The sequence below is a fragment of the Daphnia pulex genome, chromosome 10, assembly GCF_021134715.1.
Source record: "Daphnia pulex isolate KAP4 chromosome 10, ASM2113471v1".
NCBI lineage: Eukaryota > Metazoa > Arthropoda > Branchiopoda > Diplostraca > Daphniidae > Daphnia > Daphnia pulex.
In genome coordinates, this window is record NC_060026.1 from 3,211,447 (window position 1) to 3,225,973 (window position 14,527).

The 14,527-nt window shown below is 41.4% G+C and overlaps 2 protein-coding genes across 2 annotated transcripts; one reads left to right on the forward strand and one right to left on the reverse strand.

Annotated features, from left to right (window-relative positions):
- Positions 1-1,846: 1,846 nt before the first annotated feature.
- On the reverse strand, positions 1,847-9,087 carry LOC124205309 (HEAT repeat-containing protein 1-like). The gene is made up of 13 exons (XM_046602693.1): positions 8,861-9,087; positions 8,087-8,799; positions 7,706-8,025; positions 7,333-7,642; positions 7,082-7,270; positions 6,826-7,021; positions 6,460-6,755; positions 5,452-6,396; positions 5,114-5,386; positions 4,762-5,026; positions 3,735-4,692; positions 3,081-3,666; positions 1,847-3,013 (listed from the first exon to the last, which is right to left on the reverse strand). The coding sequence occupies exons 1-13, from the start codon at positions 8,997-8,999 to the stop codon at positions 1,907-1,909; spliced, it is 6,297 nt and encodes a 2,098-aa protein (XP_046458649.1). The 5' UTR covers positions 9,000-9,087; the 3' UTR covers positions 1,847-1,906.
- A 13-nt stretch (positions 9,088-9,100) lies between these two features.
- LOC124205312 (Fanconi anemia group D2 protein-like) lies at positions 9,101-14,521 on the forward strand. The gene is made up of 11 exons (XM_046602695.1): positions 9,101-9,547; positions 9,609-9,757; positions 9,816-10,512; positions 10,575-11,145; positions 11,219-11,624; positions 11,694-11,948; positions 12,011-12,448; positions 12,513-12,716; positions 12,770-13,344; positions 13,409-13,514; positions 13,581-14,521. The coding sequence occupies exons 1-11, from the start codon at positions 9,334-9,336 to the stop codon at positions 14,385-14,387; spliced, it is 4,422 nt and encodes a 1,473-aa protein (XP_046458651.1). The 5' UTR covers positions 9,101-9,333; the 3' UTR covers positions 14,388-14,521.
- Positions 14,522-14,527: the final 6 nt, after the last annotated feature.

Below are 14,527 nucleotides of genomic sequence, written 5' to 3' on the forward strand. Positions count from 1 at the left end.
CTTTTAGACTTGGGAATTTTGAGAGGGTTCGAAGCGTTGTCAAGTCGTCTTATTAGGAACTTTAATGAAGATCAATTAAAAGAGCTGATTACGATGTTGACAACCCATTCCATTTCAGATAAATATGGCTGCTATTGGTGTAAGTTAACTGAATTACTTCCCTTATTCAAACATTTTAATGAGAATGATGCAATTTCAACATTTTTGAAATACGTGTCGGAGAAACTCGGTGAAAGTTTCGTCTACAAATTGGTGACTCACGACGATGTTACGATTCCCTCAAAGGCGCTGGTAAATTTTTTATTATCTCATTTGTCCAAGGAAAGACAGGAAGAGGCGAAACAAAATTGGAAGATAAATTCACCTGCAAAAATCGACGACATCTTCTTTACTCCGACATCGAAGATTTTCTGGCTCAACGTTAGTCCAAAAATCAGATATTTAGAAGACATCATATGGTATTATTTAGACCACGGTAACAATGCTCAACTTAAGGACTTCATCAAAACCGTTACGTAGCGCAGTATGTGGAGTTACGTATTTGAAAACGACCTAGTAACGAAAAAAATAATAAAACACGTGTCGGAGAAAACGGAAATTTTTGGCGTTGATGCCGCTAAAACACTTTTATTTCATGTCGACGGAGACCTACGCTATCTAAACGCTATATGGTGGAAGAAAGATGTTGACGAATTGTTAGCTCAAATACCAGAAGTGGTCCAACAAGGAATTCGGCAACATATTCAAGAACATGCATTTGGATTAATCGAAGAGCTATTTAAAAATCCCAGCTGGTTGATTCCGAGTGATCAGTCAGAAACAATATTGAATACACTAACTTTTGTGGTCAATTACAGCAATGAAAATCAACTCCAACAGTTTATCCAACATATTACGGCCTTACATGACTCAGAGAAAATGCATAGCATTTGGTATGGGCTATTTCGTTATGAGGTCGAGGAAGACTACATCAGAATGATGGACAAGTTTTTAAAAAGTGTCTTTGAGAAATTAGGTTCTAGCGCGGTGAAAAAGCTGTTACTTCATGTTGATGAAGGTAAAAAAGTTGATGATAATTTTATATATTCGTTTGCGTTGCATGGAGGAGAGAAAACTGTAAAAACCATGCTCTCCCATTTAGACGATAACCACCGTGAAAAAGTTCAGCGAAAAGTAAATAAATATTTGGAAAATTTTCACATTCCACCAAAGAGAAGGAAAAAGTAAGCGAGCCATCACACAGGCTCAGTTTCGTTTCTTTACTGTTGCTAACAGAAGGCTGAGAGACACCCACGGCTTTCATTCAGCCAAATTAATAAGGATTGATATCAGCTTATGTTTTTCGAAAAATGATTATTGATTTGTGATTGTAATCCGGTGGAATCCTTGAAGAGATCAGAGTTGTAGCGGGGCACCCTGATTAATACAATAAATCTTCCTATGCATTTTTCTAATTGTGTATAATCAATATAGCGATTAACGTCGATTCGCGTCTATGTTTCGAACCTAACAATGCCAATTGTACTTTTGTCACTTTCAAACTCTTTCACAGCACCTCTCATAATACCCTTTTCACACTCACGACACAAACACAAAATAAGGAATATTGATTAGCTAACCAAATATAATACTGCTACTTAGGCTACTTGCTGGCTTGATGCCTACTGAAAATTAAATGCAAACTGTTTCGAGACGATATAGCCATGGTCAGATCCCAAACTAATAATCGCTGCGTTGAAGTTAAATAAGCTGATAAAAATAAAAAATGAAAGAGAAATTTAAAATCTTACTTGATAAAATTGGCAATCCAAATCATTCTCAAAAGAGGAGTACGTAAAATTATTTCTAGGATAGAAACCATCTTTATTCGAGCTCAATGGTTTGTAGCATACAAATGCAGATGATTTTAGAAATATTTCTGCAGTGGTTCTCCAAGCATGTTCTCCATATTGGCGATCGTCGTCTGAGCAGCTACTTCCACTTCGTTGACATCATCTTCAAGCAATTCCGCCAAGAAGGGGATGGCTTCCGGTAATAAAGCCAAATAATCCTCTCCTAGTTTCTCGACGAGCGCCGACAACGCACTAAGCGATCCCAGTCGAACGTGAGGCGAGTTGCTTCTCGTCTTTAGCAGCAACTGGTAGTGAAGTGCCTTCCATAGGTAGTCATCGCTGGCAGCAACAGCCATCTGAGCCAGCAGTGGGACGAGGAGATCCTTGACACGTCGGTTGACGATATCTTCTTCTCCTAGCTGATTATCGAGCTGATCCACCAAAGGCTCCATGAGAGTTTCAAATCGTTCCTTGTTGATGAAATTCTCGTTATCGTGCAAGCAAACACGGTACAGGCATCGCAGCACGTATTCGAGTAGCATCAACGTGTTCCCTTCGGCATGGGGTCCCTTGAATGGTAAGGATCCCTTCTGAGTGAAGTTGGTGTCGACAATCACCTGGGCTGCATTCCGGATAAAGTGGCCGGCAAAGACGACAAAGAGGCCCTTCAACTTTTCGGCAATCTGCATCGTGAAGTTGTAGAACGTAACGAGACGCTCTTTCCTCATATCCGTAACCCGAGTAGCCCAGTCGTACAGCTGGAAGAATAGGGGCCGGAAACTGGCCTCTGAGAGTTTAAGTACCAGGGACACTAGAGCCGAGACGACCGGCTCTTCCGCAGCATTCATCTGTTCAATAGTTGCTTTTTGAACACTCAGGGACGATCGAGTATCTAACGCCTTGATGAAGAAGTTCGTCAAAGCGGGAAGTTGAATAGTCAACTCTTCGGAGCTCATGGCAGCAAAACTCTCAGACAGGATGGACATCAAAGGAGCAATGGAAAGTGTCGGAACAAAAGTTCCGCTTTCAATCATGGTCACCTCGGCGTATACTTGAGTGACGCTATTCACTAACGACCGAGGTACACTGGCCGTTGCTAGGGAGTGCCGAATACTTTGAAGCCGCGACTGCAATTGTGATGGTTTTTCTGTAACGGGTTGTTTGGCGGATAGGTAGCAAATCTAGGATTAAAAATCAAATCGCATTAGAAAAGGCATACTATAAAAATGTTTTAAAATGCGGCATTACCTGTTTCAGAATGGGAGGCAGATAGGGAACAAGAAACTGGGGTAAAGTTTCGACCAGTTTGTAAACGGCCGTTACGACGCTGAGCAATAGCAGGTCGTGACTTTCGATGCTGGAGATATCTCCTAAGCGGGAAACAATATTGGCACCGTAGCGTGGAAGATGTGGTAGAGACTGCACGCCCATATTTTGAATAAGCTCAGCCAAGCAGAGGAATGCCGACGCCAAGACAGTGGATGAAGTTGTTTTACTCGGTGAAATAGTTTCAACCACGACATCCAAAACTGGGCGGAATGAAGAGCTGGCCGACGGCCCCATGCAGCGGCACAACAATTTGAGGGTGAAAAAAGCAGTTTGTTGATTCAGGGCTTCCTCTTCGTTCGATCCTTGTCCGCTGGCGATGGCGGTCAATGAAGGGATCAACTGCAGAAGCACCGATTGATCCTGGGTCACAGCGAAGAAGTTCGACTGGTGCTGCAATTTTGCGCTGAGGAGTTCCATGGCACGACGTCGAATCGATGGTATAGGGTGGGAAAGTAAAGTGTGCACCACGGAGATGAACATGGTGCGGGGTAGTAAACTATTAATCCTGTAAAATAGAAAAAAGAAACCGTCAGTATTACACAAAAACAACATTCAGTTAAAAATAAACAATACCGGTCAATGACGTCATAGGAACGATGCAATAAAGCTCGCCAAAATTTCGGGTTCGGACCCTGTTCGGCCGAGGTGACTTTGAGTGGAAGATCCACTTGACGCGACACGGACTGAGTGTACTCCAAAGCAGTTTCAACTAGTTTCTGGTAGAGTTTCTCTAATGATGGCTTCTCCGAGTCATCCAACTCCACCAGCTGGGCGACTAATCGATTAGATGAAAGGAGCGTCGAAATGAAATTGACCAGCAACAACTTGAAGTGGCACAGTTGACGAGTGCTATGAACGTCGAGACTGAAGGGTGTGCTTCCTTCCGTCATATCCTTGTCTTCGTTTCTTGTCAGTCGACGTCGTTCATCTTTCTCGACTGGCAACGATTGCAAGTACTCAATCATACGGATGCATGCGTTCAGTTGAACTTGTGGCTTGTACAAGTGACAGACATTCAGAGAGAACTCTACATCAGGAACGATTCGGTCTTTATCATCTTCTTTGACCAATCCTCTTCCCAGACGTGATCCTTGAGTGGCCATGTTCGACAGGATGAGTGTAGGTGCCAGCCACAAATAAATTTCTGGATCCAACGTCGTCAACAGCTTGTCAAAAACGGGAATTCTTCGGTGCTCTGGGACTTCCGGAAGAGCGTCAGCAAACACGTGAATGACAGTCGTCACAACTGGTTCTACTGCCGTTTTCATCGAAGCCTCGATGAGCGTTGGTATGACGGATTCGAGGGTTTTCGCTATCACCTGGAAGCTGTAAGCATCGTCCTGACGCAAAACGGATGTACCCATGAAAGTGAATATGGCCATAATGTTGTGCAAGACGTGGCTTGGGAAAAGCTGGGCAGCCAAAGAAAGCAATAGTAAGGCCTGGTGGTGTGTCTGCGGATTGTTCGAGACACGGATGCACTGTACAATCAATCCAGTGTTGAATTCAGAGGCTAGTTTCACGCTATCTCCTATTTAAATAAATAAGCCAGAAAGATATTAGCACATGACACAAAGAAAAGTAAAAAAAATTTACAGACCTGGAGAAAGTTTTTGACAACAGCTCAGCAGACACGAAAGGATCAACTGCTTTGAGTATTCCAATGAAACTTGCTCTTCCTCATCCAGACAAATTTTCAGCAAATCAAACAGGGGAGCAATGAGCAAATGAATCTTATAAATCTCTCTCTTGACTTGCAGCATTTCCAGCACGGCCAGAATTCTGTTCCAAAGAAGACACTGGCTAGGTCTCAACGAGGGTTGGCGTGGGCGACGTCCTCTTAGTTCTTTTCCTTTTATTCCCGTCTGATAAAAAAGAAAAACGATAATTTTTCGGTTAAATGATTTTTGTTTAAAGGTGAGACGAAATTTTGTAATGATTTCTAAAATTACCGGTTCGCTGGGCTGGGACTTGAATTGAAGTTGTGTGATCAACAATGTGGCGTCGAACGAAATTCGTTTTAATGCTCTTCGTGCTTGTCTAGCTGTAACGGTTTTGTCGGTGTTTATGATGATTTCTAATAGCTCATCAAAAATCTTCAGTTTGATGGGCTGAGAGGGCAGAGCTTTGAAAAAATCTTTGGTGATGACCTCGATGATGATATCCTGAGGGGACAGAAATACTTCCTCTCCTGTTATGATGGCATTAGTAGGTGAACGAAGTGCCTATTAAGAACGATAACATGTTAAAATTGATTATGGACATTTTCAATCTTAAAAATAACTTGTACCTTCTGAAAACAGTTCCATCCTTCATTTGTGGCGATAAGTGGAGCTGTTACGGGATTGAATCTTTCCAAAAGCATAGTCAGAACATTCGATTGAATTACTCCGAGCGGTGAGTCCATTTTGTTAATCAATTCAACAATCAGAGGCAGCAAGTTGGTCAAAATGCTTGTAGAGTTCACTTGCTCAAGGGCCTTCAACAGTCCTTGTTTAACGTAGTCGGGAACTTCTGCGGAGACGATCAAATTGAACAATGCCGTTGATGATGGTAAAGCGGCCTTTTTAGATAAATGCCTAGCCACAACGACTTTAACTTGCTCTTCGTCAATTTTCATTTCTTCCGCTGATTCATGGAACTCTACGATAAGCGGGCCGTAGGTTTTCGTCGAGGTTGAGAAAGATGATGCAAGTACTTTGAAAATGGCCAAAGCATGCTCCCGGATGTGAGAGTTCGGTGACGTCAAGCAGCAAAGAAGTTGGGGGACGACAGACGAGTTGTATTCGATAGCCCAAGTGTTTCTGGTAGGGTCCTGTTCTAGGTATATCGCGCCCATTTTTAACGCAACTACCTTCAGCGAATCATCCGCATGCGGACTGTTCCATACGAGGCTGAGAAAGAACAGTCTGCTCTTTGTTTGTATCATTTTACCAAAAAAGGTCTGAAAGGATGTCTGGAACAGTGCGGATGAGCCTGACGTCAGTCCAAACACCAAGAATCGAAACAAACTCAGCAAGAACAGCATGCTGGCATCAGCAGGATCATCCGTATTGGCCAGGGCCGCCCACTGCTGTCCTACCATTTTCGGGTATTCAATTGTAAGAGCGGAAAATACTTCCATGGCACCATAGATTAATGCGTCATGAGCTATTGATCCACCACGAGCCTGAAGAAGCATCGCGTGAATTCGCGTATTTCCTTGTTTCCCCTCTTCTTTGTATTTCCGCTTCACCTAAAGAAATAAATGAAGATTTGATGAATCCGGATAACTTTGAACAACAAATTATTAAAATACCCTAGCGCTTTCTATCATCCCAAAAAGAACGTCAACAAAACGAGTAGCCATTTTAGTGGCTTTCAATAACTCCGACTCGCCTTGGATGAGCGCAGCGACGACAAAAATAACCGGGAGAGATAGCGATGAATGTGTCGATGAATCCCTGATGCAATCCAGCATTCGTTGAAACACCTTAATGTTTAACTGTTCATTGGAAAACGGCTTGACTTGGCGCAAGGCTTCGTGCAGGCTGCTGGCGGTGAGTTCGATCTTTGGCAATTTGCTGTCATTGTTTTTCTGCTGGGAATTAATTTCTGCATGGGAAAAAAATTGTTTTCGAATGTTAATGGTGTGATTTTGAAAATTATCAAATGATACACTTACTTGTGGCAAGAACTTGAAGCATCGGAGAATGCGTTTTTAAATCTGATGCGACGATTGCCTTCGTTAATGTCAAATCAGCAGTATTGGTGGCAAAGAGGAAAGGTAAGAGTGCCAAGAAGAGTTCAACTAACTCATCTTCACTTAGCTTGTCGACACAAACTTTGCTGCCGAGCAGCTTGATCAGCTCAAGACGAACCTATCGAGAAGGAAAAGAAAATTATCACTTAACCAGATCATTATTATTACATCTGCTTACTGAATTCCAGTCTTCACTGTATTGTGGTTGACCATTACCAAGAGCAGCCAGTAATATAGAAAACTGCCTATCGCTTGGAAGGATAGTGAGTAGAGTTTTTCCAAGGAGAAGTACTTCACTGACCACCTTTGCGTCGCTGTCGGTGAGTCTCTCAACAATACTGGAGACGGCAAAACTCATATTGCGTATCTGAAAAGAAAAATATATATTTCTAAAATATTGTAATGGTCATCAAAAGTCTATCATCATACCTTTTTTTGGTGTATTGCCTGAACCACTGATCGAATAGCCTCTAGTCTGACTTGAGCTGAATTGTGATTCAATTTCAGAAAGAGTGATGTGTGTTCCACATCCCAACTTGCCCCTAACAATTTGCCTAGTTCTTCTTTGCGGACTTCATTCTCTGCATTTTCAATCATCGCTAAATGAAGAGCTTTTTCAAAATCAATTGGATATTGTTTCTCAAGACGATCAAGTACAGCAGAGATCACATTTTGGAGCTTCAGTTTTTGAGATGCTTCAATCTTGTCTATAGCTTCCAAGTATCCAATAACAAAAGATCTAAAATAAAAGAATAAATTAGCAAAACTTGGATGTTAATTCATTGATAAAAAGGCTGTATACTTGACAATAATGATTGGGTCCTTTCCGATAAAACGAACATCTTCGACCAATTTTGTTAAAAACTGAGAAAGTTTGTTGAAGCGGAGGTCTTTAGCCGCCATTCCTAGTTCCATAACAAAACCTTGTATCACTGGCGATACAAAAGAAGACACCTGATAACAAGAGGCAAGAATTCCAATCGATGGAAGGAATTCTGCATTTGATTTAAGAAATTCGATGCAGTTTCGCATGTGATTGACGTTGAAAACGCGGTCCTTTTGTTTATCCCATAACACGATAAGCAGCGTTATTGCTTCAGAAGATAAAGCAGGAATCATGCCCTACAAAAAAAAAAAACATTGTTAGTAAAATTATTTAAAACAATAAATATTTTATTTATACCTTTAAAATGCATAGAGCCAAATCTTCAACAACTCTTTGATTCAAATTTGCTTTCCTATTCAATTGAGCGATTATCATGTAGCAGCCAGCGATAAGATCGGGAAACTTGCTCACAAGTCCATTTAGAAGAGATGGGAGGAGAATAGCTAATTGCTCTTCGCTGATTCCGTTTGACTGCTCCACCATACCAATCATTGTCGTGGTGAAAAATGCAATGTAAATGTTCAGGACGGATGGTTTTTCCGAGTGAATCGTAATGGCTTTCTCCAAATTTGCACAAATGAGTTTGATGAGTCCCAAATCTTTAGCACAACGATTCAAAAGTGTGTTTTTTGGCAAAGGAACTCCTGGTTTTTGAAGGGGACGAAGCCAGTTCCATTGACCAAACTGATTCTTCAATCCAATCAATTGAATAGCACGAACAAAAATGTTTGTGTCATGAAAAGGCAACACACACATAATAAAGGCATTGGTGTTAAACTGATGGATGTGATAGCGATTAACAAGCCACTCCAGTGCTTTCTGTGAACTCCTCAGGGTGAAATAGGGAGATAAAAGAACTAGGAACCTTTCAATTTCTTCATTGATTTTAGCATTAACAGCAACTGTATGGACTGACCGCTCAAACTGTTTGGAAGTAAGAGAGTACAGAGAATTACGAAACTCTCTGAACCTAATGTCCAATTTCTCCAGGTCTTCAAGACCAGACAATCCTGTATAATAAATTATGAAATCAACCATATGTTCAAATAATTTCACCGGGAATAAACCTACCGATGTCGTAAACTGCATCTCTGTCTAAATTTGCTGCTTCAAGAGGATCAAAAAGGAGCGAAGGTTTCTTTTTGTCGAGTTTTAGGAGAGAAGTCTGAGGAGCTGCGAGCTTTCGAAGTTGACGTGATAAACTTGTCATTTTAAATTTTCATTAATAATTTCGAACACCAAAAAAGAGCGTTAACAACCACGTGTGACAGTCCAATGCAAGAAAGAGCAGACGAAAAAAGTCGATGCTCTTTTGTTTTTTAATGTAGAGGGCGACTTCCACAGAATAGCAGGCGGGAAAGCATAAAAAAATCGGGAAAGATACGAGAAAAGTATTGCAAAACATAAGCCGACGTGCAGTTTTCCTCATGACTGTTATCTTGGTTCAGTAAATCCAATACTGCAAACTTGATTATCACTGATATCGGTGAAAAGACTGTCCTTCATTTTGTGCATATCTGAAGTAGACAAATAGGTGGTCAAAAATGAATCGAAGTAATGTGGCAAGAAAAAGGGCTACGATGATGTTAGATTCTGATGATGAAGACGATGATACATTAGCATCATTACCTCCACCCAAAACCAAAAAGAGAAAGGAAAATAACATAGAATATGTTGCTACAGGACCTGGTGATTTTATTAATGCATTAACCGAAGCTGGTTTTCATCCAAGGACTGGAAACTTACCAAACTTACTGAGTATGTCATTTGCTGCTGCATGAACTTTTCTGACGAAACAGGACTAATTTGTTTTTATTAGGTGTCCAGCCATTTGAGTTCCAACAGAATTTGCGAGAACACCTCATGGCTAGTGTTCACTATCCAAGAAGTGTGGAATTTTTTGTAAATGAATGTGAAACTTTTTTCAACGAAAGGAACAACTTCATAAAGGCATTGCATTTGACAGAGGTACATTTAAATATATATTTTGTTAATCCTTTTAATTTAATCCCTGCTTTCTGTTTAGAATTCATTGGGACAAGATAGCAATGCCATGTCTTTGCCTCAGGATTCTCTTGTACGAATGCTACTGCAAATGGATGAAATTCAGCCAAAGTTAATGACTGCCATATTGAAAAGATTTACTAAAGCAACTCAAGAAGAAAGACCATCAGCTACTGAAGTCAATCTTCCTTCATTGATTCTTTCACAAATTGCCTGGTTAGATCGGATTGTGGAACCGGTACATGTCGTTGACACGTTGTTGGATCTTCTGAACACATCCTCCTCGACAATAAAAAAAGAAATCATATCATGTTTACCAAGTGTGGTAGGAGACAAGGAGAATATTCGAGTCGCATTTGTTCTTTGTGGGATGCTGGACGAAACAAACAACTCACTGACGGCAGCCATTCTAGATGTCCTCGGTGATTTAAGCCTCCCCGTTAGTGAAGCTAGCGAAATTCGACTTAAAGTCGTCAAGAGATTACCAACTGTTCCACTCGAAACTGTTCCGATCCTTCTTTCATTTGTGTTCAAACGAATACAAGCGGATGAAGCTCTCACCATCATTCAAGAAGTTGGACTGCATTTTGACAAAACCTTCAAAAAGCGCCATGAACGTATTTCCAAAGAGACTGTCACCGATTGTATTTCCCTTTCGATGGAATCGCTTCAAATTTCTATGATTGGTTCAAAATCATTGTCTGATACTTGGATAAAAGGTATGCTAAGTTTTATACATTTTCATTTAAGATTTCCGATTTTAACGTATTAATTTTTCCAGAAATTCAATCGAAAACGGATGCCAGACAACTATTTTCCGTGGATCTTCTTGTGTTAGTGATTCTGCACAAAATAACCGGACGACGACTCGAAGTTGAGCTGTTGATTCGAAAGAAAATTCGAATGGAGACGCTAACAACAGAACTAGTGAAGGAAACATTCAAGCTTTATGATTGCGTCCTAAAGAACTACTTTGAACAACTGTGCGCAATTGCTGATAATTTGATCCTGAGTGCTGACACAATAGTGGCCCAATATGGATCAATGTTGTTTCAGGAAATGTTTATCCATTTCGACGAGTTTTATCAGCAAGAAGTGGTACAAGCGCTGATTCAATACGTCAGTTGCTCAGGTGATCGAGCGTCATCCAATGACAGCCCTGCTAAAGCTGCTTTAATAGTTTTGCAAGAATTGGCTGAAACAAGTTGGGAACATTTGGTTCGCTTCTCAGCCTTTATTGTTTCTCTCCTTGAGTATATTGAGTATATGGCGCTCCCTCAGGTGAAACGGGTTATGGAACTCTTAGCCAAAATGGCCTATGGATTTTCAATGAATGATGAAGCGAAAACTAGGTAATATAGATTGAAAACCTTTTTTATCTTTAACTTGGCGATAAAAATTAACTTCAATCGATTCAAATTACAGGTTAGCCTCATTCAGCGCCGCCATCCAAAGCGAACTTTTAATGATTATCAAGAAGCAGCTAGCGGGGAAACAAGTAGAATATCAAAGAATGGGAGTCCTGGGTTCCGTTGCCCTTATTCACGTTTTGGCAAACCCAGAACTCATTGGCGAAATTAGTGGAGATGGCCAGGCGAGACAATCAACCTCGTCATTAACCATTAATGATTCAGGCCGCAACGGTGTGCTTCAAAGTGATCAACGCCTGTTGCAAGCCAAAGCCATCATCGACATAGTGAATGCCTCCACAAAGCGAATCCCTGAAGTTTTTGCTCTCTTCATGGACGAAATGGCCAGCACTTCGTTGATGCACGACATCCATCCTTCCCTTCATAGCTACATCTATGACGGCGTGTCCCTTGAGTTTCAGGTATTATCCGGCATTAATAACGATGCATTTAAAAGCTAGTTTTTAAAGCCAATTTTTGTTTTTATTCAGGAAAACTTTGTAGTGAACGAGAAGGAGCAGAAGATCGATATCTTTCACATTCCACTGTCTCTACTGCATGGTTTAGACACCGTTGAGGAAGATTCATCGGAAGACGGGTTGGTGTTTTTGAACATCGCTCCCATAGCGATTAAAGAACAAATTCGCAGGGATAAACGAGATCGAGAGAGCGCTAATGAGCCTACGCTTACCACGTTGATGTCTCATTTTAGACTTCTCCGAAACACCATCGATTCTTATGAGGAGGTTCGTAGTTTTTAATTCAAAAATCAAAATCTCTTATTGATTTTTTTCTTTGTTTTCATCAGGTAAGTCTGGAAGAAATTGATGCTCTAGTGGGATGTGCCGTCTGTCTTCCGGTGGATGAAGTAATGGACCATTTCAACACCATGCCTCAATCTGACAAGGACGTCGTTTGTCGTTGCTACTTTTTCGGCATCAATTGGTTCATCGAAGTCATCAACACTTTTGCCCGCTCGAAAAATATGCGTGCTAAAGTGATCCATCGTCTGCAAGACGTCGTAGAACTCAAAGGGAAATTCTACCGAGCTCTAGCTCAAAACACATCCTTCATGCCTCCTCAATCAGTATTCATGGGCGAGCCCATTCGCGCTTTGAAGGAGAAGGGAAAGGGTAAAGCTGGTACAAAGAAAAAGGCAGCCGCTGGGAAGAAAGGAGGAGGTAAAGGCAAAGGACTCAAGAAAGCCAACGTGAATAACAACACTACTCTGACCACACCGAACAAGGTTTTTTTTTTCCCCATTGACATTGACATCAATTGATAACTAAGACTATGTTTATTTTTTCTAGTCCGTTTTACACAGCACACCTCGAGCTTCGGTCTGTCAAGTTTCAAAATTGGACTTTGGCGCGTCACAACCCGCCAAAGTCGGTCAACCAGAAGCGGTCGTTTCAACGTATCCTATTAATTTCCGCGAGCTTGACTTATCCGCTTTTGTGTTATTATCTTCCGCGCTTGAGCTAACTGCAGAAGAATCGCCCGTCGCATTAAAGGTACTACAATACGCTTATTTAGGAAAACATAGCATCAAACGTTTTTCTTACAGCCAACAGATCTCGAATGGTTATTGGGTGATTTGTCCGCCAAATTAGAGCACAAACTCTTGACTTCAGCTCCAAAGCGACGCTTCCCGATGAAACAAGACAATTCCGAAAATGAATCCTTCCTCATGCTAGATCTCTATAAACCGATGGAGGTAGCTAAGCGGAGCGTATCACTGATTAGGCGACTAACACTCCACGTGGAGGCCATTTCGGGCTACTTCCAGCAACTGATCGAAATGAGCGATGGGATGCTAGATGGACCGGAAATGTACAGCGAACTTGCTCAAAAACTCGGCAATAGCTACACGTTGATTTTTCGCATTCTGAATCGGATTTTGTCGTGGCACGAGTTCCAAAAGTCAACAGGGGCGACCTTACTAGAAGATGCTCTAAGATCCATAGCCATTCGCGTACTTGATACCGCCAAAACTGCCGATGTGGATCAGCTTCATGCTTCTTCCTTTGATTATGTTGAGAAATTTTCCACTTCGATTACTTCGTTTGCCTGCGCCATTGAACACGTTCAATTGTTGGTCACCCTCTACAACCTCCGCCCTGATCCGGAACTTTCTGAACGGTAACAGTTCTCTAAAGTGCCGTTTTGAACTTTACTAATCGCTCCCTAATTTTTGCATTCACAGATTGGCGACGGTGGCAGAAGGTTATCTGAAGCGTAGCTGGAATGATAGGGATGGAGAATCGCACAAAGGACAAAAGTTCAACCGAGACATTGAGTCTTTACTTCAGGTAAGAATTCAGGTTGAACGAGGGGGAAAAACAAGAAAAATTATGATTGATGTTGTTCTTTTTTAGATTTACTTACTTCATGTTCCTAATATTTTCGCGAAACTGGAAGACATCATTAGCAATGCCATGGCAGAGGTACTCGCATCAGATGAAAAAGAAGGTAGCTCTGAATCGGAATCTTTCCGTACTTGCAACAAAGCTACATTCAGTTTCTACTTCCGGGCTTCATTCATCGCTTTGGTTGAGAATGTCAAGAAAATCCCGAGTCCTGCTGCAACTCCAAGATCAGTAAAGGCAACGTTTAAGACATGGGAGAAAGTAGTGAGTCTCCTGAACCAATTGGTCGAAACAGTCAAAACTAACGACAAACGAAGCATTCTTATTTCTTGCCTAAAGTACGGCCGTTCTGTAATCGAGGTATTTTACAAGTCTGCCATGCCCTTGCTCGACAAAGAGTTCAAAAACATCAAGGAGGAATCGCAAGAATTGCTGAAAAATTTACAGAAGAGTACGCGGACGCTACAAAACGTGTGCAATCACGCCAAGATATCGAGTGATCAGACCCTAGCTGCCAACATTCCAGCCATGACTAGAATTCGAGAAGCACTTTTCTACAGGGTTAAACACATGTTGGCCGCCCATGGATGCGCCGAAGCTTTCTGGATTGGACATCTGAAGAACAAAAATCTTAAAGGTCAGGAGATCCTCAGCCAACGGAGTGTAGAAGAATCCGATGATGGGCGACAATCAGAGAGTGATTCGTCTTCAGAAGTAGAGGATACTGATGAAGAAGAAGACGATAATGTAACCGTTATGAGAGAGAACGCTCCGGAAGCTGGTACTGATTCGGATTCCCGCAGTCGCGAATACTAAAACCCGGTTAATTTGGTTTCCCTTGGAAGGATTTCGAGTGGTTTTACCCTAAGTTTCCATTTGGTCAATATTTTTATGAATTCAGAAAAATTTCTCCTCATGTATTTTTTGTTTTCTTACGGGAATTTTCGAAAGTTTTC